At 39.0% G+C, this 27,734-nt stretch overlaps 1 protein-coding gene across 1 annotated transcript in view; it reads left to right on the forward strand.

Annotated features, from left to right (window-relative positions):
* The window catches only part of ZSWIM6 (zinc finger SWIM-type containing 6), a 97,026-nt gene that overhangs the window by 53,750 nt on the left and 15,542 nt on the right, over nt 1–27,734 (forward strand). The window contains exons 3-4 of the mRNA XM_063454051.1: nt 1,614–1,762; nt 4,038–4,188. Of these exons, the coding sequence (XP_063310121.1) occupies nt 1,614–1,762; nt 4,038–4,188 (300 nt within the window). The remainder of the gene's footprint in view (nt 1–1,613; nt 1,763–4,037; nt 4,189–27,734) is intronic.

Here is a 27,734-nt window from a genome sequence, read left to right on the forward strand (position 1 = left end):
ATTCCTGTTACAGTGATAACGAATTGATCATTTTATGGCAGAATTACCTTTCCATTTGTGAGTCTGCCACTCTACAATGCAATATGTTAATTGAAGGCAAACTAAATGTGGTTCTTACATTTTGTGGCTGATGTCAGTGAGGCCATATTTATGGCAGTTTTAGTTTAATATAGTTTAAAGAGCTCATATTAACCTTCTTTCTTATTTCTAAAAAACAAATCCATGTTCATTTGGAATCTGTCACAGTATTGTGTTCATTAATATACGACATCACTGGATAGCTCATTTCAGTCTGTTATAATCTATACCCTCTGTTGGTTAGCACCATGGAATTTGTCACCATATTCTTCTCCCTTTCTAGTGAGAGGACCATTGGGCATATTTGTCTGTCACCTTCGTTTATATCCTCTTCCCAAAAGACTGAGTATCTGATTTTGCCCACACCTGCTTTATTCACTCTCTGCTCCTAGTGCCACTGAAGTATATGTGTGTGTGTGTGTGTGTGTGTGTGTGTGTGTGTGTCTATGTGACTTGTGTATTCCTCATTCTCGGGTCCCCTACAAGAGGGATGTTCCTAGAACTGCACTCTTCTGGACAGCGATCTCAGACCCACCTGAAATCTGCTGGAGCCCCTCTCTCATCTTGGGGGGTTACTGTCTGGAAAGCTTCTATCACCACTGGGACTACTACTGCCTTCCCTTTCCACATCTTTTCTATTTCCCCTTTAGTTCCTTGGTATTTGTCCACCTTTTCATTTTCTTTCTTCTTGATATTATGGTCGCTGGGTATTGTCACATCCACCACCACTACTGCAGTCTTTTCTATTTCTTGTGTACCACCATGATGTCTGGTTGGTTGGTCACTACTTCCTTGGCTGCCTAGATCTGAAAGTCCCACAGGATCTTAGCCCTGTCATTTTCAACTACCATTTGTGTTACCTCCCATCTGGACTTAGGTAGGTTCATCCAAAACAAATTGATTGTGCCTCAGTGTATGCTGTCCCTGTCCCGCGCACGCATTCAAACCCCCCATAGGAAAACAGTACTCAATGCTTTCCTATGGATGTCAGCGTCTCTTACTGCTATGTTTACAGCTACAGGGTTAACACTAGAGGGACCTGGTACCCTGACCACTTTGTTGAGCTGAAGTGGTCTGGGTGCCTATAGTGGTCCTTTAAGCCAGAAACACTCTGAGCTTGAGCCCAAAATATTATTGGTGTGGCATATGTAGATTTTGAGCATAGTTTTTAGGTTGAGACTTTTTGAGGGCCAGCGTGCAACACATGGCTTTAAGGTTTAGGGTAGCATTCTGGGACTGAACCACCGATGCAGTGTGTATGCGCAGCTCACTTACAAATATTATGACCGCTTGATTGCCAGTTCTCTTAAGATATAAAGGAGTTTGTCTCATCTCTGGTTAATAAGAAGGTATTGTTCTATCATTTATTTTATACCTGACAAATCCTGTAGCTTTGAAAGAGAAAGGAAATTGTACTATAGCTAAACCTGGCTTTAAAGATGTCCTATTTTTTCAGATTGTCTTGCCCCTTTAAAGGTTTCCTGACACTTCATAAACTGTGATGCATCAATTCTTGTTCTTTGTTTGACATACAGGTGCTCCAGACCCTACAGCAGGTGCCAGTATAGATGATGAAAATTGTTGGCACTTGGATGAAGAGCAAGTTCAGGAACAAGTGAAATTATTTCTGTCACAGGGTGGATACCACGGATCGGGAAAGCAACTCAACTTGCTGTTTGCAAAGGTATATTACTGCAAGTGATTGCACAGACTACATTTCCTGGGTATAGTTTGGCCCGCAGTGCTCTTTTAGAAGATTACTCACTTAAATGGGAATATGTGTGTAAATATATATATATATAAAACACAACACAGAATAATCCAAAACTTTGCACTCCTACCTCCAACCAAATGATACTAAGCCACACTTGTCTACAGGAAATAGAAAATTGCCAACACTCCTGGATTTGTAAGCAATTATTTTATTCTCACAGATAGTAGATGTTTCAGTTCCTAGCTTGGAACTTTCATCAGGACACAAAGACGTATATATATATTTTGATTAAGCGGTGGAGGATTGTAAGTAGCGAAGATTATTGGTGTGAGGAAGGCTGAACTTGATGGACGCAAGTCTCTTTTCAGCTATCTAACTATGTAACTATGTATGTAACTTGCGCTATACATTTAATTCTTAACTTGTACTGCATAATTTTACTCCGTACATGGGTACTTTTATTGTGTAAATTATATCAGAATAACTTTATAAGTGTGTGTGTGTATATATATATATATATATATATATATATATATATATGTGTATATATGTGTGTGTTTTCTTACATTTTTTTTGTGAATTTGTGTAATAGAAACATAGTAGAATGCAATAGAATCATGCTTTTAACCTTAACGCTTAACTTTTCATAGGGTCTGGTGTGTATTAATGTCATCTATTCTGTTACTGCTGGTTGGTCTCTACAGGCCAACATTAAAGGAAATTATAAGGATTTCACAGTGTGGCTACTTTAATATTTCTCTAAAGATCTACCTACTTACACTGCCCTAGAGCCTTCCTTGGGGCATCCATGGCAAGTCTTTACAAGTCCATCCCTTTATCGGTTACACAATGGTCTAATCTCACTGTATTTGTGCAGCTCAAATCTTGCATTCTGTTGAGTTATTGCCCCAGGCTAGAAGCTATGGATCCTCCAAGGGCAGCAGCATGATATCTAACAAAGTATAATCCCATAGATACCCTTACTACTTGTTTTTAATTAAAGTATTAAAGCACTATTAAATTGATTTAGAATTGTTTTCAAGGTAAAAACGAAAAAAAAAAAAAAAATAAACATAACATTTAGTTTCTTGCATTTTCAAGTATGTCCTAAGAGGCTTAATATAAATGGTGTTCTTATCGAGGTCTGTCAGAGGCTTATTGGATACCAAGGTAGAAATATATCTATAACTGGTACATGCTATTAAGGTGTATAGTACATTGATTTCATCAGATTGACAGGAGTGATATTTTTTTTTTGCTAATAAAGATGCTGGGTTAAAAATATAAAGATATTACTCATACCCACACACACGGGCTTGAGCTACACAAACAAGCCTTAATCCTTGGACCAAGTATTGAATCACAAGTCCCCCCCAAAAAGTACCATAGAAACCGGTTTACATAACAATTGAGGTATTTCTAAGATGTAGCTATAAATTAATCTATTAAACACTCATGCTGCACAGGAAAGCCTAGGCATCATTTGTAGGCAAACTATTTCCAGCTCTCTGCTTTTGATAAATATTCTAGTGCATAATTGAAACAATAGGAAATACAGGGATGTCTCCAATTTTAGGCAAGCCAAATATATTGTGTAGTATGCCTGTATTGTTTTGTTCTAGGTGTTCTGTGTGTAAAATAGAGTATTTATAGACTCTGGGGTGGATGTATGACACATTTTAATGTGCTTGGGATAATGCAAATATCAGTAAAATTTATCTGACTGCCATTACTTGCATCATATCACTATACATTTAGCTTCTGCAGTTATTTCCTCTGAAAACATAACATTACTGGTAACTCTTTCCTTCTCCTGATAATTTGTTTTGAGTTTCTTTTTGTTTCCTTGCTTATTTTAAAAACACCTTTTTTCCTTTTGTTAACATGGGCTTTAATCTGCTTTTTTAAAATTTTAGATTAGTTTCCCTACTTCTCATCCCCCTTTTTATTCTCCTTGTAGTATTTAGCTTGCTTACTACCCTAGATACTGTAATGTACCAGAAAAGGCTCAGCTGTGTACCCCATCCCCTCTTTATGGTACATTGAGTTATCAAGGGTAGTAAGCAAACTAAATAATGTAATCCACGATATGATCTGATGCCTCCTTGCTACAAGTTAACCGCTCACTTTAAAAAATAAAAAAAACAAGTTTGTGCTTTTTTTTTTTTAATTCAAGACGCATTTACTAAAGTAACTGTTATGGAATATCCGCTCAATATCCACCTTTTTTTTTTTTTCCTGACAGGTGCGAGAGATGTTAAAGATGAGGGACTCCAATGGAGCTCGAATGCTGACATTGATAACTGAGCAGTTTATGGCTGACCCTCGGCTTTCGTTATGGAGGCAACAAGGCACTGCAATGACTGATAAGTACAGGCAGCTTTGGGATGAATTAGGTAATTTCTTTTGTATAGTCATGGTTCACTGATATTTTGAATTCTGTCACTTCAGATTTTGTTTTGATGGCTACATTTTCCATGATGCTCAGTAATCATGGGCTGCTTTTATACTGTCCCTTTGTGCGTAGTGAGTCCATACACAGCAAGATATTGTTGACTTGAATGTCCTGGAGAATGTAGTTGAAGTGACAAAAGTAACTATTTCTGATTAAGTTGCTCTTTTCCAGTTTCCTAAAAATTGGTTTCCTCTGGTTAGCTCTATCATCTGCTGTGTGACTGTATCAAAACTGTTTGTTACTTATGTTATAATGCAATTTTCTTTCCAGTCCATGTAAGCAATTCAGCATACTTAACCCCTTAAGGACACATGACATGTGTGACATGTCATGATTCCCTTTTATTCCAGAAGTTTGGTCCTTAAGGGGTTAAAGCGGCACTGTCATGCCGCACTTACCTTTCTTTAATTGATTCCTCTTCTCTCCCTCTGTCAGGATGTGTTCATCATTTCTTCCTGTCTGCTCTAGTTTTCTTTAAAACATAAGACAAAGTAGGGACTATGTTTCATACGCCTGACCAGCTATGACCAGCGGAGGAGCAAGGTGTGCTTCATTCCCGGTGGTCAGATCAATTTTCCCACAAGTCTCACCTTTGATCCTTGATCTTGCGATGCTTCCTGTCAGTATTCCCAAACGTCCTGTCACTTAAACAGAACGCCGGTGAAACTACCGAATTTCGTCCTAACAGAATGAGAACTCCCTTGAGCGGCGGATGGAGGCCCTCAATAAAAATGGGGGGGAGGGGACCGATTGTCCTTCCCTCGGCCCCCACCCCTGAGCGGCGGGTGAGGGCCTTAAATGAAAATGTGTGGGGGCCTATTGTCCTCCCCACCCCTGAGCGGCAGGTGGGGGCCCTAAATAACAATAAGGAAGGGGGGGGACCTATTTTGATGGTTAGTGTAGCGTAGGCCTGCTCTTTGTCTGTATTGTAGATATTTGACACTAAAGTATATTATTGCCATGTACTCTCAATATTTAGTGTTAAGGTCCTTATTCACATTATATCATAGTAAAGGGCGGTAAAGATCTTGATGAAGACTTTTTTTTGTTTATTTCTGTTGGTATTATTTCCAATGATTTTCTTTATATGCTGCACTATTTAAATCATTAAACACTTTTATTTATTTGGGTGTTTATTTAACTTATTTTGTAAGTTGGTCTTGCTTTGAACAATGACAGAGCTGCTTTAACATCTTGTAAAATGTTTTGCTGTGTAAAATACTTGGCCAAAAAAAACCCGTCACCACCCCCTTTTTTGGGTTGTTTTTCTTTTTTGGTTCAAGCTATTCCTGTTTTTATCACTTGTATGTGTTTACTATTATAATAATCCATTTCGCAGCCAACTTGGCAGCAGTCTGTCAATGAGTTATTTGGCATATTAATACAGGAACTTTACGCTCAGTTCTCCATGGTGGTGGTTTCCTCCTGGGAAATTTCTTATGATCCATATTTGAGAGGAGCTGCGGGAATAATTTCTCTGGACTGCACAGCATTCAGTGCATTGTAGAGCAGCATGTTCTGAATGTCCCCATCATTCTGTTAAGCAGTCAGATCACCAAATCCTCCTGATGTTAATAACAGACAAAATTATGCACTGAATGGATCTAGCATTTCATCCATACAAACTGACAATTGTTTGAAGGCTTGCTTTCTATATTATTATTATTATTATTATTTTTTTTTTTTTAATAAACGGATACTTGGAAAATAATCTAAACAGTCCCTATTGTCCGGGCAGAACAAGAGGCTGCATCTATTTAGAGCTTTAGGAATAAATCTAAATTTATATTAGAAAGTGCTTTGTCAGACAGTCAGCATTTTATTATACACTATCTTGTAAATTATATGTTCGTTTTTCCGATGCATCTTTTTTTTTTTTTTATGAGCGAAGCCTAAAATGTATTTGCTATTGCAAGCCTGGAGGGCCTGTGGCACATTAGCTAAATTATTAATGTGTTGGTATGCATTTTTATATATGCACACTGTCTTCATTGTTGTAGTAATTTATACTGTGTTATGGAAATACATTGCTTTCTTCAGTCTTTTACGTCTTTTACAAATCAGAACAATGAATTAGTCTAAAAAAAAAAAAAACCTGTGCATATGCGGTGAGGAATCACAGCAGCCATGTTACGCAGATAGAAGGGAAAAAAACACTTATTTAAGAGTAATTATCAACTTAATATATTAAGTTTTTATGAGGTCTAAAAAAAAAAAAATTACATTAAATTTGCAAGTCCACTCTTCTTGTCTGGAAGCGGGTACAGCTATCTTAGTCCTAAATGCTGCCATTTTCTGTCACTGTTTTAACTCTTCCGCTATGTTCAATGTTTTTGTTCTCCTCTGTTTTGTGTGCCCTGGCTGTTCCTGGACTGAACTGGATTGTAATGTCACTTGCTAAATCTTTGATATATATTTTAAATGAAAATGGAACATCACATTCATTTACTGAAGTGATCATTCTTAGTGAATTTCAAATGTAAAGTGTCCCTTTAAATCCAGAGTAACTGAACTTAAAGCACAGTTGACTTAAAAAACTTTTCCAATTTGACTGTTTTTAGCCTTTAAATTTGAAATTCACTTTGAATTCTCACTTTAGGCAATAGCCCTGAACGTATTGGTGATTTTCAGTGCCTTATATCAAAGAAGTGACAGTTCACTCTGAAAGTGAGTGGCTGCAACAACTGCATACAGTGCATCCAGGATGCTAGATTCTTGGTTTTAGGTCAATGTGTATGTAAATAAACAAATGAGAATGAGAATATCTGTAAATATAGAAACAGACCAAATATTTGAAATTGTCTGCAGGTCACTGTAGAATTAGGCATTCTTTACATAGGGTTTTATAATGGTTTCTTCATGGAGCCTACCCATCACGACCAGTCCACAAGTCCCATAATTAACCCTTGATTGCACATTACTTTTCTGAGTCTATGCTTTTTTCAGTCAAATTGACCGCTAAATCACACCAAGCCTCTAAAGTGTTTATTATGAAATATGTAACCGCTCATATCAGATGTTAACCTAATTTGTAGAACTTAAAAATAAAATCCCTAAACTCTCCTAAGGAAAGTTTAACTACTATCTACAGCAGGCTTCAACTGACTGTCACTTAACCTCTAAGTGAAATACTAATGGGGGGCACTAACCAAAGTGCACCATCTTACTCACACAGTGCTGCCATATAAACAATGCATGTAATATACATGTAATGACTGTGTTTTATCCCATATGCAGTTTTAGGTGTAGCTGCTTCTTAAAATGCAGATTGATTGCAGAAAGTGGGTATTTCTTGTTAGATGTATCCAGGTTTTTTTTACGTAGAACTGGTATTTAACACAACCTTTGCACAAAGTCTTAGGATCAATCTTGGTTTTCTATGCTTTAAAATATCTCCTCTTGTGATGCAACAGTTGATACATATTCTTTTCTTTACTCGTGTATCCTGTAGGGCAGTGCTCCCCAACCTTTTTATCGCCGCGGACCGGTAAACATTTGATAATTTTTCCGTGGCCCGCTTGTTTTGATTTAATAAGACAAAAAAAAAAACAGTCACATATATTAAAAAAACACGCAGACACATACATAGTCAGAAAAACACAAACACAGTCACATAAAGACATAGACTCAAAATTGTGTGTATGTGTGTGTGAGCGGTGCAGTGTGTATGTGAGGGTGGCAGTGTGTGTGAGAGTTGCAGTGTGTGTGTGTTTGGGGCGATGTGTGTATGGGGGGCAGTGTTTGCGGGGCAGTGTGTGTAGTGTGTGTATGGGGCAGTGTTTGGGGGCAGTGTGTGTAGTGTGTGTATGGGGGCAGTGTTTGTGGGGCAGTGTGTGTAGTGTGTGTATGGGGGCAGTGTTTGCAGTGTGTGTATGGGGCAGTGTTTGGGGGCAGTGTGTGTATGGGGCAGTGTGTGTAGTGTGTGTATGGGGGCAGTGTTTGGGGGCAGTGTGTGTAGTGTGTGTATGGGGGAGTGTTTGTGGGGCAGTGTGTGTAGTGTGTGTATGGGGCAGTGTTTGTGGGGCAGTGTGTGTAGTGTGTGTATGAGGGCAGTGTGTGTAGTGTGTGTATGAGGGCAGTGTGTGTAGTGTGTGTATGGGGCAGTGTGTGTAGTGTGTGTATGGGGCAGTGTGTGTAGTGTGTGTATGGGGCAGTGTTTGGGGGCAGTGTGTGTAGTGTGTGTATGGGGGCAGTGTTTGTGGGGCAGTGTTTGCAGTGTGTGTAGTGTGTGTATGGGGGCAGTGTTTGGGGGCAGTGTGTGTAGTGTGTGTATGGGGGAGTGTTTGTGGGGCAGTGTGTGTAGTGTGTGTATGGGGCAGTGTTTGTGGGGCAGTGTGTGTAGTGTGTGTATGGGGCAGTGTTTGTGGGGCAGTGTGTGTAGTGTGTGTATGAGGGCAGTGTGTGTAGTGTGTGTATGGGGGCAGTGTGTGTAGTGTGTGTATGGGGCAGTGTTTGTGGGGCTGTGTGTGTATGGGGCAGTGTTTGTGGGGCAGTGTGTGTAGTGTGTGTATGGGGCAGTGTTTGTGGGGCTGTGTGTGTAGTGTGTGTATGGGGCAGTGTTTGTGGGGCAGTGTGTGTAGTGTGTGTATGGGGCAGTGTTTGGGGGCAGTGTGTGTAGTGTGTGTATGGGGGCTGTGTGTGTAGTGTGTGTATGGGGCAGTGTTTGGGGGCTGTGTGTGTAGTGTGTGTATGGGGGCAGTGTGTGTAGTGTGTGTATGGGGCAGTGTTTGTGGGGCTGTGTGTGTAGTGTGTGTATGGGGCAGTGTTTGTGGGGCTGTGTGTGTAGTGTGTGTATGGGGCAGTGTTTGTGGGGCAGTGTGTGTAGGGCTGTGTGTGTAGTGTGTGTATGGGGCAGTGTGTGTAGTGTGTGTATGGGGCAGTGTGTGTAGTGTGTGTATGGGGCAGTGTGTGTATGGGGGCAGTGTGTGTATGGGGAGTAAGGAGGGTAGGGAGGCTTTTTTAATTTATTTAATTAAAAATAATATATTGATGTCCCCCCTCCCTTCTTACCTTTACTGGGAGGAGGGGGGACATTTCTTAGTCCCTGGTGGTCCGGTGGGGATTCCCTGGTGGTCCCAGTGGTGGTGAGATGAACTCTAGCCCAGTTACAGGGCTAGAGTTCACTCTCGCGAGATTTGGAGCTTTGCCGTGGTTACCGCGGCAACGCTCCAAATCTCGCGAGAGGAGGACCCGGAGGAGCTGCAGGTAAGAGCTCCCGGGTCCTCTCTCACTCCCTCCCCTGCCGGCTGTCAGCAATGTGCCTGCAGACCGGGGAGGGAGATCTCTGATCTCCCCTCCGGTCCGCAGGCACATTGCAGGGCTGGCACTTGGGCAATGCCAGCCCTGCATTAGCCGGCAGGCTCGCACACCCCTGGGCGGCCCGGTACCGTTTGATCCACGGACCGGTACCGGTCCGCGGCCCGGGGGTTGGGGAACACTGCTGTAGGGGATGCAGCTTGAAGATCTAATGACAAGGTTAAACCACCTGAACAACAGGCACATAGGCTTTGACATCTGAGACCTTTGAAGGTTCAATTCCTAAATGCCCGACTTCTTCCCAGGGTGACTGTTTGATCACTCATGGGCCTAACTTGATAGTTAGAACAAGTTTAATTTTTTTAACCCCAAGCCGAGTCAGGATGGAGGACTATTATGCAAATTTACAAATGATTTTAATTATGATTGGAGGGTTATTTGAATTACTTATGGGTGAGACTACCTTTCTCCTTACTCAACTATATCAAATAAATTATATTAGGTTGTGTAAATAAATTTCTTTCATTTTACTACATTGGAGAAATAAGTTTATCTCCTGGTCAGGTAGAATATCGGCGGTAAAAATGTCAATATTACCTAAATTGCAATGTCTATTTAGAACACGGCCAATAGCAATACCAAGGTCTTATTTTCAGAAATTACAAGAAATGATCAATGTATTTATATGGAACGGTAAACGTTCTAGAATAGAATTTAACATAATAAGCAAACCTGTACAGCAAGGAGGCATGGGGTTGCCAAATATACCATATTATTATAAAGCAGCAATAATCAATACTATACTGTCTGCTCATCAGATTCATAACCTACCACAATGGTTACATATTGAAAACTATTGGCTGAATGGGACAAACCTTATAGATTTAGTTTGGTTACCACAAGCTCTTAGACCAGTTCTCCTGCAAGCTTTGCCCACAACAATGACACAGAATGGGATAAATCTAGGTCACAGTTAAGCAGTAATAACTCAATTTCTTTGGCAACACCTGTAACTGTTTTGCCACTCTTAATACCTGATTTTTAATTATAAATTGTAGGTTTGATGTGGAGTCACGCATATATACAAATTATGTAAAGATGGGAAATGATTACCTTTTTCAGACATAGAATGCTTTTATACAATGCAGAAGGTAGCTTACTTTTCATATCTACAAATTAAATCATGGTGGTCGAATGTATCAACAATTCGTAGTTGATAAAAAAAAATGCAGGAATTGACATATTTTGAAACAGTTTGTTTAAATCTTAAACCAATAAAAATAACATCTATATTATATGCCAAACTGACCCAGAACTTGCATATTGCCATGTGTTAAAAAGTGGGAACAGGATATAGGTTACTAGGTAACTGAAAAAATGTGGTTGGAATCTATTAAAGGATCACTATAGTGTCAGGAAAACAAACATGTTTTCCTGACACTATAGTGCCCTAAGGGTGCCCCCACCCTCAGGATCCCCCTCCCTTGGCGCTGAAGGGGTTAAAACCCCTTCAGCTACTTACCTTAATCCAGCACTGGGCTCCCTCTGCGCTGGTGACATCTCCTCCCGAGTGGAGCGGAATTCGCATGTGCAGCAAGTGCTGCGCACGCATTTAAACAGTCCATAGGAAAGCTTTTCCCAATGCTTTCCTATGGACGTTCTGCACGTTGGATGCGAATTTCGCATCCAGCGTCGCATATGCGCCTCTTGTTGGGGTCAGGAAGACGGCCACTAGAGGTTGGATTAACCCTGCTTTGTAAACATAGCAGTTTCTCTGAAACTATGTTTACATGTGAAGGGTTAAAACCTGAGGGACCTGGCACCCAGACCACCTCATTGAGCTGAAGTGGTCTGGGTAACTATAGTGTAGGGATCGACCGATTATCGGTTTTACCGATATAATCGGCCGATATTCGGTATTTTCGGCAATATCGGTATCGGCCAATAGGGATACCGATATTACCTCCCAGGACCGCCAGGCTCATTACAAGCCCGGCGGTCCTGGGGGGGGCGGGCAGCAAGCGTTTACTCACCTCCCAGCAGCTCCTCCAGCTCCCCAGTGTAAATCTCGCGAGACCCGCGGCCAGCTCTGACGGCCGCGGGTCTCGCGAGATTTACACTGGGGAGCTGGAGGAGCTGCTGGGAGGTAAGTAAACGCATGCTGCCCACCCCACTTCCCTCCCCTCCCCTCCCCTCCCCCAGCTAAGCCAATGCCACTGGACCACCAGGGATTAACATATCCCCCTCCCTGGCAAGGCAACAAGCAGGGAGGGGGGACAACAACAAAAAAAAATAATAATAATTAAATATATATATATATATAAAAAAAATAATTGAATATAAAAATTAAAAAACATTTTTTTTAATAAAAATGCCCCCTCACACACACTGTATATAATTCAGTGTGTTTGTATAGTGTGTGTGTATATATAATGCAGTGTGTTTGTATAGTGTGTGTATATATAATACACACTGCATTATATACACACACTACACAAACACACACTACATTATATACACACACACTATACAAACACACACTACATTATATACACACACTATACAAACACACACTGCATTATATACACACACTATACAAACACACACTGCATTATATACACACACTATACACACACACACTGCATTATATACACACACTATACAAACACACACTGCATTATATACACACACACACTATACAAACACACACTGCAGTATATACACACACTATACAAACACACACTGCATTATGTACACACACACACTGCATTATATACACACACACTATACAAACACACACTGCATTATATACACACACACTGCATTATATACACACACACTGCATTATATACACACACACTACATTATATACACACACACACTGCATTATATATACACACACACACTGCATTATATACACACACACACACTATACAAACACACTGCATTATATACACACACACACTATACAAACACACACTGCATTATATACACACACACTATACAAACACACACTGCATCCACTACACACACATACACAGCTCCCCTGTCTAAACACACTGCATCCACTACACGTGGCATGTATATTTTGTGCATTTACCTTTAGAAATAGTTTTTTATTTTCCAAAATGGTAAATGTACAGAATATCGGCAAATTATATCGGCTATCGGCCTGAAAGTTCACTGGATATCGGTATCGGCTCTAAAAAAATCAATATTGGTCGATCCCTACTATAGTGTCCCTTTAATATGTATAGGGGAAAGACTTTAAGTGCTCACATATGAAATTGAGTCGTAAAAATGTGCACTCTACTTATTTGTAAATTTGTATATAAATATGACTTATTTAAAATGGATGAATTGGGTAAAGGGAAGATGTGAATGCAAATTAGATTTATAGTGATTAATGAAAATCTAGAGCTTTAAAGTTATGTTATAACTAAAATACACAGAAGCATAGTACCGAATAATAACCATTCCTCCCCTTCTCTTTCCCCTTTTTTTTATTATATATATTTTTTCTTTAATCTGTTAATTTGTATAAAATGCGATTGTGACGAAGTGCCCTTCGCCACTTTGTCCTGGAGAGGCCTGCTTGCCTGCATCCTCCCCTGCGACTATGGTCCTGGACTATATTGCACTGTAAACCCTATATTCGGGCATATGGATTTGTATTAGGCTGTCTCTAACCCTTTAACTATGCTGTAGGTCTGGACTGCTAATATAACCGAACAGCCAGGGGATTTAGGCGAATATATTGCATGGGAATACCATTACTGGAGAATACAGCCGTTCGTATGATTTCATACGAATTCTTTGTGCTCTGAATAGGTGGCCGCCATTTCGGGACTTTTACACGTGTTCGCGGCCATCTTGCGTACGAACAGCGGTGTTTGCCTGTGAACGCATGGAACGGAAATCGGAAGCGCAAACAGGCGAATACCGCTAAGACCTCCAGACATCCAGAACTGCGTACGGAAACTACCGAACGACCGGCCGTTCGGTAGTTATACTTAACTTAGTATGGGGATTCTAGCGATCACAAAGATGCGAATGGATGGCAAGAATTTCGTCTATTTTACCGTGCGAACGGAGACCGACCGCAAGGCCAAAACTCATGGAACTATTTTCGGCTAGTTGGTCTGTGCGGTCGGTCAAAACTTTGAAGCTCTGTATCTCCCGAACCATTCATCCGAATGGGCTGATTTTTGGACAGACTGTTCCCCTGAACAAGGGCTATTTGGGGATACCAGACTTAAAGCTGTACCCCCTGTTTTTGGGGTACATCCAGAACTTGGGTAAAATAATGTACGTTTTAATTGGGTTATGTGTTTATCTGAGGGGAGGAGACGTGGGGGTGTTACCATGCATGTGAGTGGTCAATTTCATCCTCCCCCTGGGAGTGTCCTGTATGTACCTTATCCTAATAAAAAGCAGGCTGGGTGTTCCAGTCCTCAGACCTCTTCTGACCCTCAATACGTAGCCTTGTCTCGTTATTGGAGGGAACTGCTATATCACACTGGGGATTGCTATGCGCTGCATATTCCCCTGAGCTCTTAATCACTTCGCTCTTTTAAGAGCTTTTTCCGGATACGCTCTCCAGGAGGAGAGATCTTCCCCACACGGTCCTGAATGCTGAAGGTTCATTCCAGGGTGGAAGGAAGACGGCGGGGCTCCAGTTAAGCTACGGCGGTTGTGGAGCCTGCGGTGGTTGTGGTGTCGTCTGCAGTGCTTGGAGTCCTCTGAGAGCGCTAGGAGCATCCATCAACGGAGGGTACTCGGTCGGGGTACACGGAGCTCCGTTACAGCGATGTATCTAGATATTTAGACACATAAAGGGTTGTTTGTAAAACAATGTAAGTATAAGCAAAAATGTATCTAAATGTCAGATGTAAAGAATAAACTTGAGATGTGAAATATTGTCTTTAAATTTTTTTTAAAAAAAAGAGTAATAAAAAGTAGATTAAAAAAAATTAGAACAAAACAGTGATATCGATAGGGTAGCTCTCACCCTGTGAATCAAGGTATTTGTCCAACTGTAGATCTTCCTTTTTGGTTGTCACTTCTCTGAAATTAACAGTTCTTTATTTACTACTGAAGTGCTTAGTGGGGAGAGTAGTGCAGTGGGGAAAAAATAGATCTTCAGTACTTGCATGTCCAGGATGATGGCGTTGTTCCTTGATACTCTTGCTCATTCAGGTGTCTGCAGAGAAATGCTGACTGAGCACATTCACACAGGCATTCATTTCAAATTTCCATACATGTGCATTCAGCATCATGCAAAGAACAGAACACCTTCACTGAGGGTGAAAAATACTATTCAGGTATTGTGAAAAGAGTCTTCCGCTTTTTAGCCTTGTTCAGCCGACTCCATCAAAGACAGAACGATTTATGAAGTTTCTAGGACTTCTAGGCTTTGGAACAAAGATATAGTCAATAGTCTCCTCAGCCATGATACATCCATAACTCATTCATATACATAAACAATAGATTACATTTTAAATCATGATTTATTTTGTTATTGATGAAACCAATCATGTAATCACTACACATTAACTTTGCAACACATGGTAAATATATCAGCTGTCACAAATGCATAAATAGTAATTCCACCCAAAAAAATATTTATACTCCGTAAGCAAACTAAAGTTGGATGCATTGAGGCCCCATTGAAAATAAAAATCTCTGAAGACAGAGCTCATTTGGATGATCAGATCTTCCCATGTGCTATATAGTCCATGTATGACATATCAGATTATACTGTATGTCATTCACATGATATGTTGTCATGGTCTTCCTGTCGCTTGCTTTAGATTCTTTTCACAGGTGGCGCACTTTGACTGCGTGCCATTTTTACTTGTGCGTTCATTATACATGATCTCTCACTAGTAATATGTTTAATTTTTTATGTAACCAGTGAAGGACTGCTAAACCCAATGTTATGAGGAATGGTGATGTTTAACCATGTGTATTATTGATTTATTTCCCTAGTGGTACCTGCTATCTTGTGTTTTCTTTCAGAGAGAGAATGCAGCAGTTTCTCATTCTTTTGGTACCATTGTGATTGTGCAAGGAGTTTTACACTTCTTGAGCATTGACAAGGTGAAGCGTATTTTCATGCGCAGTGTGTGGCCAGAAATGCTGTGTCCTACTTGCCAATCAGACAGTTTAATTTACATGCATCTCTGTACCTCTTGACAAATGCTGCAGAATTCTAACAAACCTCTCAAAGTGAAACCTGCTTAAAACCTCCAAAAGCAGAGCGGATAATCCAGCATTTTCATGGCAGGACTTCACGGTTTGACAGAAGGCAGCTCAGAGCTCGGTCAAGACAAGTATCCGGCCTGCTGTTACCAGGAACAAACCGTGAAATCTGACTAGAGCTTGGCTTAAAGTTTTCTATAATTCTTGTTAGAGAAATCACATACCCCTGTGTATTTTCTCAATACCTTTATAGGAAAATGTAATCTAGATTAAACTACTAAATATATGGCATTTGAACAGTGTACACATTACAGGCCTTATAGCACAGCTATTTATTTTAGTATTAATCAATAGTCATTAAGGGAAGTTCATGCAAATCATATGAGAATGGTACTTTTTTTTATTTAAGTGTCAAAACGCAAACAAGCTAGCTACTCTCTCTAGATGGCTGGATAAACATTTTTACATCTCTTGCTAGTATATAAAAGGCAAAGCAATCTTATATTTTGTTTTTCCTTTGTATTCCAAATGACTTTAATTTATTGAAGTGAGTAGAATTAAAATGCATTTATTATTTTCATAATTGGAATATTTCTGCACAAATGTGAAATGTTCAAATTATTGATGTAGCGTGCAAAGACTTGTAATTCTGAACTGAAAGATTCATCAACAGCTCGAGAAAAGATCCATATTGTATAACAGACGGTGATTTGTGGGAGTTTTAGTTCATCTACTGGAGATATAGATGCATTTTGCCTTCAGGGTTTCCATTGGCCGTGATTCAATGTGTTGGTTTTTGCTATCTCCCGAAGCTTCAGTATTCTCCCCCTCTGGCTATTGAAAGGTGTAATACAAAGCACTGAAGGGAAATGTTTCTGCTGTTCTTATAATATTTTTGGATGAGGATTTTTTTAATGGATTCTGCAACATAATAAGAGTTATCCATTAATAAAGTTGCAGAATTTTTGTTTTTGGAAAAGAGAAATGCTACTTATGTTCATGCTCTGTACTGCCTAGGAATCAAAATTGCTGGACTTTGAGAAAGTCTTGCCCGTAATTTACTTGTGGCTTTCTCCCTCTCTCCGAGCAGTGTACAGACATTTCCAGCCATTTTAGGCCAGACTGAGAATTTGGGACTTGATGAGACAATGTCATTCTCACTAAATACCGTGCCACGATGGATAATTTAATTAAGTGAATTTTATTTTAGTTGAAGGCCCTATTTGCCCCTCTGCTACAAATTAAACATCCGTTTAGCAAAATATATGTGGCAAAATAAATAAAAAGTTGCCCAGAACTTGTGCAACAACCTCTCATTGGCTGTCTAGAGCCACAAATGAATCATTATACATGTCAACCTTAAATAAGCTGTAATTAGTGCAGCTAGTTCTGTAAGTAAGGCCGTTTATTTGACAGTTTAATAATAAAGCTGAAACTGTTAAATGAAATCCCAGAAGTTTAATTTGATGGCAACAGTAAAGTTTAAAAAAAAATAAAATAAAGTCAGTAGATATAGCCTGGTGAACTGACACGTGTAGCAGCTTGTTAGTGCACAGATTACTGATTGCACGGTTTTCCTCCTGGCTGTGGGTATCTTACTAATTATTGCTGATTAAATCCCAGCCAGCTTCTTTTTCACAAATGTTGACCAGCCTGCGTTCTGTTTGGCTTCCCATGATTCACTGTTCTATCACAGTTAAGGGTCCAATCATTTTGCAATGCTATGTTTTTTTTTTTTTCAATTATTATTCATGGTTTGGGTTGTTTTGTTTTTTTTGTTTTATTTTGCTCCAAATGTGGGCCATTGAGACAAATATTTATATATGTGTAACTATTTTTGCAGTGCATTGGTTAGTTAACACTTACATTGACATTTTGAAATGTATAAAGACCATGAGGTTAAAAGCTAGATTGTTGGAAAATGTCAGATAAGCAGCACCTTTTTTTTTATTTTTATTTTTTTTAAGTTACAGGAAAAATAATGATGAAAAATATATATACCATGCGTAGGGGGTGGTATGGAAAGAGGTTATGTTAAAGCAATTGCATTTCCTAGACACTGACATTGTTTGAGTATATGTCGGAAACATAAAATAGAATAGAGTAACAACTAGACTTCTCACCCTGTGCACACTGGTTTTTGGCTAACATTGCTGACGATGGCACAGTGTTATAGAGGTGTTCGCCTATAATTTGTGTGACCCAGTAGGGCTGAGGGATTCATTTCGGTTCTTGTGGGGTGATGGTCAGTTTGGAATCTGGATGTACTCGGTATGGGTTCGGGTGAAGTAGTGCCCCTCACCATGGGGGGTGAGGGCGAGTAGGTTGAGTCTATAAGTTAACTTGCTCTAGAATTTTTTGATCTACTGCTCTGCAAATTGGACTTTATATATATATATATATATATATATATATATATATATATATATATATTATATACATTTTTCTTTCGTTTTGATTTTTAATAGGAATGAGTAATTTCCTTCAGATTTCACATTCCTCAGTTTTTCCCCTAAACTTACGTGTCAATTTTTGTGACAATAGTTTGCCACAAATAAGAAAACAATCTTGCCCTCACTCCACCCCCTCCCCACCTCCATTCCAGATTTCAGTTGTTATATAAAGGGTATTGTGTACTGTCTTTGTCTACATTACACAGCCATTTCCTGCACTCTCAGCTCCCTCTGAAATAGATGGCAATGTGAAGGAGGCACGGACTCCCTCTTGCCATCAAAAATCTATTGCATTAATCAGCCAGCCAGTGTGAAATGCATTGGGAGTGATTATACTATCATGCACAATACAATCAGCATGAAGCACTTGTCAAGTCCAATACATCAAAGTTTAATTCAGTAATAGAATGAATTAGAGCAAAATGGAACATTCTGTTCTTCCAAGAAACATGGCCTTTAGAACAGGTTCTTTCTGCAAGCTGGATAAAGCCTCTTAGTGCCTTAAAAACAATTGAACGAATGAATCCAGTACTCCAATCTCAAAATAAAGCAAGGTCTTCTGAAAGCAAGCTTGTGAATATTAAAATTAAGAGTGTGCTTTTGCATGAACTTTAAAAGTTTTTCTTCAATTTGCAGGATTTTTGCATACATCTATACTGAACTGTAAATCAAACGTGCCCTGTTCATACATTTACATAATGATTCTATACTTTGGGTTAACAATGCGGACACACACACAGTACATATCTACAGCTATTCTCCCTGTAGTTCTGTTTGATTATCAAATGGTTTTTTTTTTTGGTTTTTTTTTGCAGAGGTCCGGTTAAGAGTGCATCTGTCATTGCTTTGAAAACCTTTGGGTATTAATACATACAGGACCCCTTTTCTGTACATCCATAGATGGAAAGCAGTCTTGCTTAAATCTTTGTGACTGACTGCTTTGTTCAGATATTAAAGAAATGGGTATATTGCAATGTGTATTGTTTAGGCTAAATACATAATTTGCTCATTGAGAGTAGAATATCTGACTTCCCAAAGAGTCATATGTGTGGGTGTATCTGGCTGAGGGCATTCTCAAGAGGTTATTTGTTCATTTAAAACAAAGGGTACCCAAAAGGTAGATCCCCAGATGTTGTAGAACTACAACTCCCATAATGTTTTGCATGCCTTTAGACCAGTGGTTCCCAACCCAGTCCTCAAGTACCCCCCACAGTTTAGGATTTAGGTGTTACCCAGTTGTGTCTAAGGTGTTATTAGGGGTAAAGAAAAGCACTTTAGACACAACAGGGTAATCCCTAAATTCTGGACTGTTAGGGGGTACTTGAGAACTAGTTTGGGAACCCCTGCTTTAGAATGACAAAGCATCATGAAAGCTGTGGTTTTAAAACATAAGGAGATCTGCCTTTTGGGCACCACCATTTAAACCATGTGCCCCTGGAGCCTAACTGCATCACACTGGATCTTCATTTAAGGAGCAGTCTGTCCTTCTAAGTGTCAAAGTTGCATGAATTGCACCTGTCACACAATGATTTTACTAGCTTTCTACAGAGAGTTAGTTGTTTGGCGACTTGTTTTCAGGTCAAAATAGCTACGTCCACAACTTTGACCTTAAATTTGAAATTTACTTTGAATTCTCACTTTAGCTCTGAGTCCCCCTGGCATCCTTGGTGACTTGCTTCTGCAAAGCCGATCCAGTCACCATTCATTGACTGAGAGCATCAGCCAGTAAATGGCACAAACCGCAAATAAAATGTAATCCCTAGGGATAACCCTGTTGTCTACATATAAAGCAAGAAAAGCATCCATTTTAATTTTTCTCACTGTTTAAATTTTACTGCTGTTACCTTATAATAGAGGCAAAATATTGTGTATGTAAAACTGGTGTGTACAGTATTACATAACTACTAGAGTGCAACTGCATGATGCCTTACTTGTTAGTGGTAGTACACAAGCCCAACTTAAAGGAACACTATAGGGTTAGAAACACCCTCTCTGAAAAGGCAATGTTGACATGAAAATGCCTGCTGGGTATGATTATACTCACCAGACCAATTACATTAAGCTGTAGTTGTTCTGGTGACTATAGCGTGCCTTTAAATTCTGGTTCGTCTGACAAATTGAAAAGGAAGGTGCCATATTTTAATTTGGTTTTGCAAGCACATTTTATAGATTAAATGTATGCCATCCTTAAGGTGATCTGGTTATACGTTTTTTTTCCCACACATTATATATCAGTAATCTTGAAATGTGATGTGCGAGGGAGCATCCGTAAGGGTCATATCTAATATAATATGTAGAAAGAATGAGCGTACTTAACTATTACTCGCCTGGTATCTTGATTAAACTAAAAATCTATAGTCCATGAAACGAGTAGGAGTTGTAAAGCCAGTGAGTGGAGGAAATGGCACAGCCACATCATATAGTGCCGCAAACATGGGAAGCAATTAGATGGGAAATCAGGATTTTGTGGATAGTTCTGGAGTGGTAAACACTGAGCAGACGTGGGAGCAAAGGCTGTGGACAGTCTCCGGTTAGCAGATGAAGCACAATGATATACTGGTATAACACCAATATAAAATTTTTTCAGTCAGTCGTATTGACAATATGAGTTCCTCTGGTCTGGCTTGGGGTAGATGATGAAAAAACAGATGAGACAGACTGCCAGATGAAGGTGCTGGTGCAGGGGTTTCATTGTGCATGTCAACCAGGGCCCTGTATGAAGGCCCTCTTACACACACACACCTGTAACATCTTCCCGTGTTTGGAATTGGATGTGTTCCTCCAACATCTGCAGTTTTATGGTTAATCATCACCACAATGCCCATTATTGTGTAAGCAACATGCAAGCATGGCACTGACAAGTCATGTACCCTGGTTTCATTGACCAGTATCTTATGTGACTTCAATATGCAATGGCATATTCTACTCCTCATGTAATTGTAGATGACCAGTCAGTAGTATATTATCTTAACCCAGAACTCTTAGTTTGCCTGCCCCGTCATATTGGTCTTTTAATTCTGGCATGAACATCAGTGTTGTATACAAGAAGCTCACGTTGTAGGATAGGATAGATCTATCCATTTATTGCAAATATGTATAATAAAGTATTCAACCTGGAATGGTAAGCTTGTTTTCCCCAGTGTAATGGCACTCCTGTTTTTAATCTGGCAAGGGTGAAAGGCTTCACTGGGAATGGCATCTGAGATACATCTTCAGCCCTATCCACAGCGCTATATAACGTGTTTGCTGTTTAAATCCTAGTTAAAGAAACACTCCATGCACGATCACCACTACAGTGTTTTCAGCCAATGAGTAACAGGTGAATTGGCATCCAGCTTCTGTAGCTCTGCAGAAGCTGAATACACATCACCAGGCTCATAGGAGGCTCGGCGACCAGCAGGGTCCCAGTTAAAGGTAATGGCCCAGTCAGCTGTATTGGTTATGATGCCTGGAGTAAACCTTTATGGGTGGTCTCATAAAATAATTGGTTTAAAACAGATAATTGGAGCATATTCTAAATTTGGTACTCCTGTTTCTGGTATTGCACATGATGAGGCATTTCACACTACAAATGCTATGAACTCCATTTTTCATAATGCTTTGCAAGATGAACTGGCAACAAAAATGGGGCACACGGCCAATTACTGCTGAAGTGCTAAAGTTCAGTATTCCTATGAACTGACCAGTCAGATTCTCTACCGAATAGCTTTATACCAGTCTCACTTTCCATTTAGGGATTTTTGAAACAGTATTTCAAAATGTAGACCAAAACAGCCGACTCTAATCGCAGCCTTTTTGTAGCTAGTTTTGCTGGATTTTGTATTCTTCTGTTGCTATCATTTGTTTAGTGAATAAACCATATTACCCTTTACTAATTCATTTCCACACAGATCTCATTTAATATTTATTCATTTGGGGATATACCATTCTATTAACCTTTCCTCTGAGTGCACTGCAGTGTTTTAGACTGTAAGCTCCTTTGAGCAGAGCCCTCACCTCAGACTTGTTTTATTACTGTTAACGATTTTGGTTTTTTTCCAACTGTTACACATCACTGAGTATGTTGGTGCTTTACTAATAAAACTAAATCCAAACATACCAGTTATCTCCGGTGATAAGCTAGTTTACAGTACAGCTGAAGGAGTCTGTGTTGGAATGTAGCTGCCACCACATTCTCTTATCTGAAAAACATTTTTTTTGTTTGTTTGAATGCTTTGTGAGTGGAACAAATAAGTCTTCACAAGCTTCCCACTCTGCTGGATGCTTTGAAAGCCTTTAAAAGCCAACCCTTGAAATCTGTCGTGTAACAAAAAGAGGCTTATGTAGAAATGGCTTCACATTTACAGTGCTGGCTTAAAAACTGGGACAGGAAACATGTATTGGCTGGAACACTTGCAAATACAATTAGGCTGATTGTGGATGCCAGGAATGGGATCTGAAAAGCCCATACTATAGTGAACTAGGAAGCCCAGTGTTAGAGACTTTTGGGGTGTAGCAGATTTCAGTTTTCTTTTTCCCCATTTTAAATTGATTTCCGTTTTTATTTTTTTCTGTATATATGGAACAACGGTGTTGCACAAAAGTATATTAGGCTCGATTAAAATTAATGTTGTGTTTCCGATTTTACCCTTGTTTTATTTGGTTAGATATTGTATATACTATTCAGTTTATCTTAAAGGAACACTCCACTGCAATGGCTATGGCGCCCCTGCCCCTCCACCCATTGTAAGTAGTCTCAGCAGCCAAGAGAGCCTGAAGGTCCTGCGTAAGAGCTTTTGTTGACACCTCTGAGCTAAGCATTGGCTGAAAGCATCATAAGATTGACATCTACTTCTCCTGGAGCCTTGCAAAAAAAAAAAAACTGTGCCAAGTTCTGACTGTACTGTTTACAGTTTGCTATTTCTTCGCCTTCTAGTGAAATTCGGACAACCACTAAGATGGGTTCTGGATTTGACAAGATTCAGTTATTAATTTTATGTCTGCTGTCCCCATAATTTTATGTCTGCTGTCCCTACGCCCCCCCCCCCCCCATTCATATCCCGGAGAATCATTGGATTGGCAGATCACAACTGCTACCCTTTGTTCTCAGTTCTTCTCTATGAGAAATAGGCTGGAGAAAGGTCATCTGTTTTGATGACTTCACTGGACAAGGATTGGCTGCAGTGAGGAATTGGTCCCGGCAATGGGATGAAAGTTAGTGCAGTTTTATGAATTTATATACTTTATAAGGGGAACCCTGTATTGTTGATGGACACATCTAACTAGTTTATTTTTTTTGTTTAATGTTCCTATACATTATTTTTTCAGTAGACACAAGTCATGTTAACATTTTTTCATGTTTTGATTTCTGTAGAATAATACAGGGTAAAAACATTGACCATCAATACAATTATTTGAGAACGGAAAAGGGTTATGCTGGTCGTTTTTTCCCTACACAAAAGATTTACAGAAATTGCCCAAATAAGTTTGAGACTCAAAATCTGAACAAATAGTCACCTTTATCTTAGAGAAAAATATAAAATATCTGACATCTAGTCCAGCAGTAGTTCTCCATCTTCAACCAGGGCTTAAACATTTTTTTTGCCTGAATCTTTCTGTTGCTGTGAGATATAACCTCCCACAAATAATTTATACAGTGCAACTGGCAGTAGATTTTTACATGTAAGTATTTAATATTTGATAATTTAATTATACATTTTAGCCTACTTTTGGCACAATGGTTAAATAAAATTAGGATCCCTGCAAAACCGAACAGTCTTGCATGTCATGTCAATGTCATTTTAAAGTTAGAAGGAAAATATGTTTAAATATCGGACGAGCAGATGCTGGGGTTGGATGTACAATCGGAACATGTTCAATAAAACGCGCATCTTCAAACATTAGTAGCTGCTAAACAAATATGCACATTTTAAAATCTTATATCTATTTGTTGTACATCAATGTTTGGAACACCACAGTGTCATTTTTTTTGTATGGTAACACTATCAGACGCTGAAACAATACTTGACTTATAGAGCTCTTTTCCTTACCATAATTATTTGGAGGGGTTAGTGGGGGTAAAGATTTTTCTACAGATTATGTAGAAGTTAAAAGATGGTGAAATGAGAGCAGCGGGGGAAAGATTTTGGAGAGATCAGGTGCAGTACATGGTTTGCATTATTATTGATGGGAAGGCACTAGGGCTTTCTGCAGAGCTGCGTATTTGCAGCTAATACCATTTCAGAGCATCTGATACAGATGGTGGTGAGGGATTTGACTGTGACTTAGGTAGTTACGTTTTACGAACAAAAGGGCTCACCCAAATGACAGTACACAATATTATGGCATATTCCCTAGAAATGTGTCCTTTAACTGTGACAGGATTTTTTTCCTACTACGTTTTAATTAAGTTATAAATGAATTATATTGTACCTTCATAACATATTAACTTCCCCAGAAGGAGATTTAAGGTACTTTAACTGAAGCCATGTGAACATCATGTATGGCAGTCACTGATGATTAGTTTAAGAATTTAAATTCTTCTTGGCGAATGCAACATGCACTTTATATAAGTATTGTCTGGAACATCAAAGAAATATTAAATACAAAATCCATAAATGAAGCACTCTGCTACAAAGTACATTTTATACTTTTTTGCAGAATAAAAATAACCATGCAGTTACCTTTAACTTATAGAATGTTTGTTTGTACTGAATTGATGCTTTAATTGAGGTAGTTAGTGCTGTGACTGCCTCTCTTCCCACATTGTTTATTACTTTAGCATCCCTCTTTACTAGCTCTGAATGTTTAATGTGCTGGGTATATCAGAGATTCACGACAGTAAAAGCTAGTTAAGCTATTTTGTGTATTAGTACATTCTAAAATATATTGTTGTGCTAGAACTGCAATTTAAACCATGTAAAAACATCAGCCTCCAACACAACCGCAATGAATAAAATCATACTTTCACAGTTCTCCAGTAATGACATGCTGAGCAGACAAACACAGACTGGTGTCACGTTTTTACATTTGCTAATAATTTATGCAGTGTCCCTTAGCATTGTCGCACAGTTTTAAGACCACTTTTTATGCCAATGCATAAGTTTTGATCCAAATGGACCAATTACTTGCCATGTATTGTGATGTTTCATTCACTAGGGACTCATCAGCATGGTCCAGTTCTCTTCCAGTGGTAGAAATCTGTATGGCAGCAAAAATATAGATATTAAAGTATCAAAAAGTGATAAAAACTCACTTCAGTTCTGAAATGTTGTGGACAGAACTCCCTTGCGGCTTAAAAGTGAAATCTTAGAAAATACCTACTCCATACACAACACCACTAAAAGACTAAATAGGCTAAATGGTACAGACAAGTAAAACTGTCAGATTTTCAAGCTACACTTATCAAGGCTCAAAGTTCTATGCTACTAGCCAGGCCATAACCCCTTAAGGACACATGACATGTCATGATTCCCTTTTATTCCAGAAGTTTGGTCCTTAAGGGGTTAAAAGTTACTTGCCATAGTGCACTGGTCAGGGCTACATTTTCAATCAACAATGGCTAGTTGTGAATGTAAGTTTTAGGCCCTGCTAATGAATATCACAAACCTTGCATAAACATCTGTTTAAAACAATGTGTCTTTGCCATGGGATGCATATGTGTTGGCTATAAAATGTAAAAAGTGACCGTTATTTGCATATTCATCATGACATTCTGGGTGAATCGTGGAAAATGTTTAAGAGTAAATAGAAGTGATTTAAATTAGTTGGGAGTTTTTTTTTAACTAATGCTATTTCTTTAATGCTTACCGTAAATTTGTATAGGAGGCACAGCTCAACACTGCATATTCTATTATATTGCACAGTGTTAAAATTCAATTCCATCAATCTCTCCTCCCCACTGGCATACTGTTTTTCCTCTTGTGTTTCTTTACTCCTCATAGATTGTAAGCTTGCTGGAGCAGTACATTCTTCACCTTGTCTCTATATGTCAATTATTTGTCCTATATCCCCATTGTATAATTGTAATTTGATGTTAATAATAAATACTGTGTTTTAATACTTCATAACATTAAAATGGAAAATCGGCTTTCCCTTTAAATGCCAGATTTGAAAAGAATGGGCTATGTTTAGGAAGTGTGCCATCCATTCCCTATTCATTACTTCAGCTCTGCAGAAGGTGACAGCCACTTAACAGACTCAGAATATTTCCCAGGTTGTAACACCGTTATCTGATATTACCTTTATGGAAATACAATTTATTGTACAGTATACATTTCTATATATAGTTTTGTGGTCAAGATGGTAGTTGATTAACCTTTAACTGATGTATCACGGTTTAACCATGTCTGTAAAGTAGGTTTATTTTTTGTTTGTGCTGTATTATGGTTTCTAGGTGCACCAATTTGTTTTTTGTGTTTTTTTCTTTTCTTCTCTCCCCCTCCCCCCCTCTTTCCTTGGCCCTTTACCTTGTCAGTAAGCTGACCCAGACTCATCAGTGTGAGGCCATGCATGACTTCTGGGAGTAATTGCATAATGTCCGCACAGCATAGCATGAAATAGCTTAGAATCATTGCAGCTCAAATCATCAGCCAGGGTACCTTACTTTTGCTTGTATTCTCATCTTACTTCTGCTTGGTAATTAGCTGCATGTACATTATTTTTGTTTGTCTAAACTAAATGCCAATATCTTCATATGGATGCTCATTTAGAAGCTGTTCTATTGTTTTTGCTCACTTGCTCTAGAATGGATGTGGGGCAGGGGAGACTTGTTTTCTTATGCCCTTGCTTAGAAAGCCTATTCTGCAGTTTCTTGCAGATTCTCCAGTTCCAGCAGATTGTCCAACTGATTGAGCAAATTTCCTCAAGTGTGCAAAACGCATCCTTAATGAGGAAATGAAGTGTTGCTAAATAGCACTTTCAGACATCTTCACGCTCCTGTCAGAGTTCACTTTGGTGAAGAGACAGCTGATCTCTGCATGTGAAAATGAGGTTGTATCAGACCCTGATGCATTCAGACTCACCCGATATGCAGTGTCAGGGATGTAGATTGTGAACTGATGGTACGTGTGAAATGTCATCGCAAATTAGATTTCGTTTAGAGTTCTTCAAAGAAACAAAAAACGAATGTTAAACAAATTTCTCGGTTAACCTAATTACAGAAATAATAGCAATAGAAAGGAGTCGTGTCCCATTAAAGGCATGTTGAAGTCTTGATGAATGGTATCAGACTAGCATATGTGGTTTAGAATTTAGTCTTCAAATAATGTGTGCTTTTATGCTAAGGTATCTGTAATTATGTAATTATGAGTCTGACAAAGCATCTTGCAGTTTAATAATATGGCTTTGCTTTCAGAGCATGGTTTTGTTCTGTGAACCTGATGTGTTCCTATGCTTTCCAAATTCTGGTTTTGGGTTGATCAACCAGGAAAACTACTTGCACAGAGTTCAACATTTTATGGTTCTCATAAATTTTAAGCAAACCTTTGGGTCTATATTATGTGTGCATGTGTATATTTAACTGTGAACTGAGTGTGAATTTCTTTTTAAACCACCATACCAGTTGTTGAGTTTATGGATTTATTCAGAACCCTGG

The sequence above is a fragment of the Pelobates fuscus genome, chromosome 5, assembly GCF_036172605.1.
Source record: "Pelobates fuscus isolate aPelFus1 chromosome 5, aPelFus1.pri, whole genome shotgun sequence".
NCBI classification, from domain to species: Eukaryota; Metazoa; Chordata; class Amphibia; order Anura; family Pelobatidae; genus Pelobates; species Pelobates fuscus.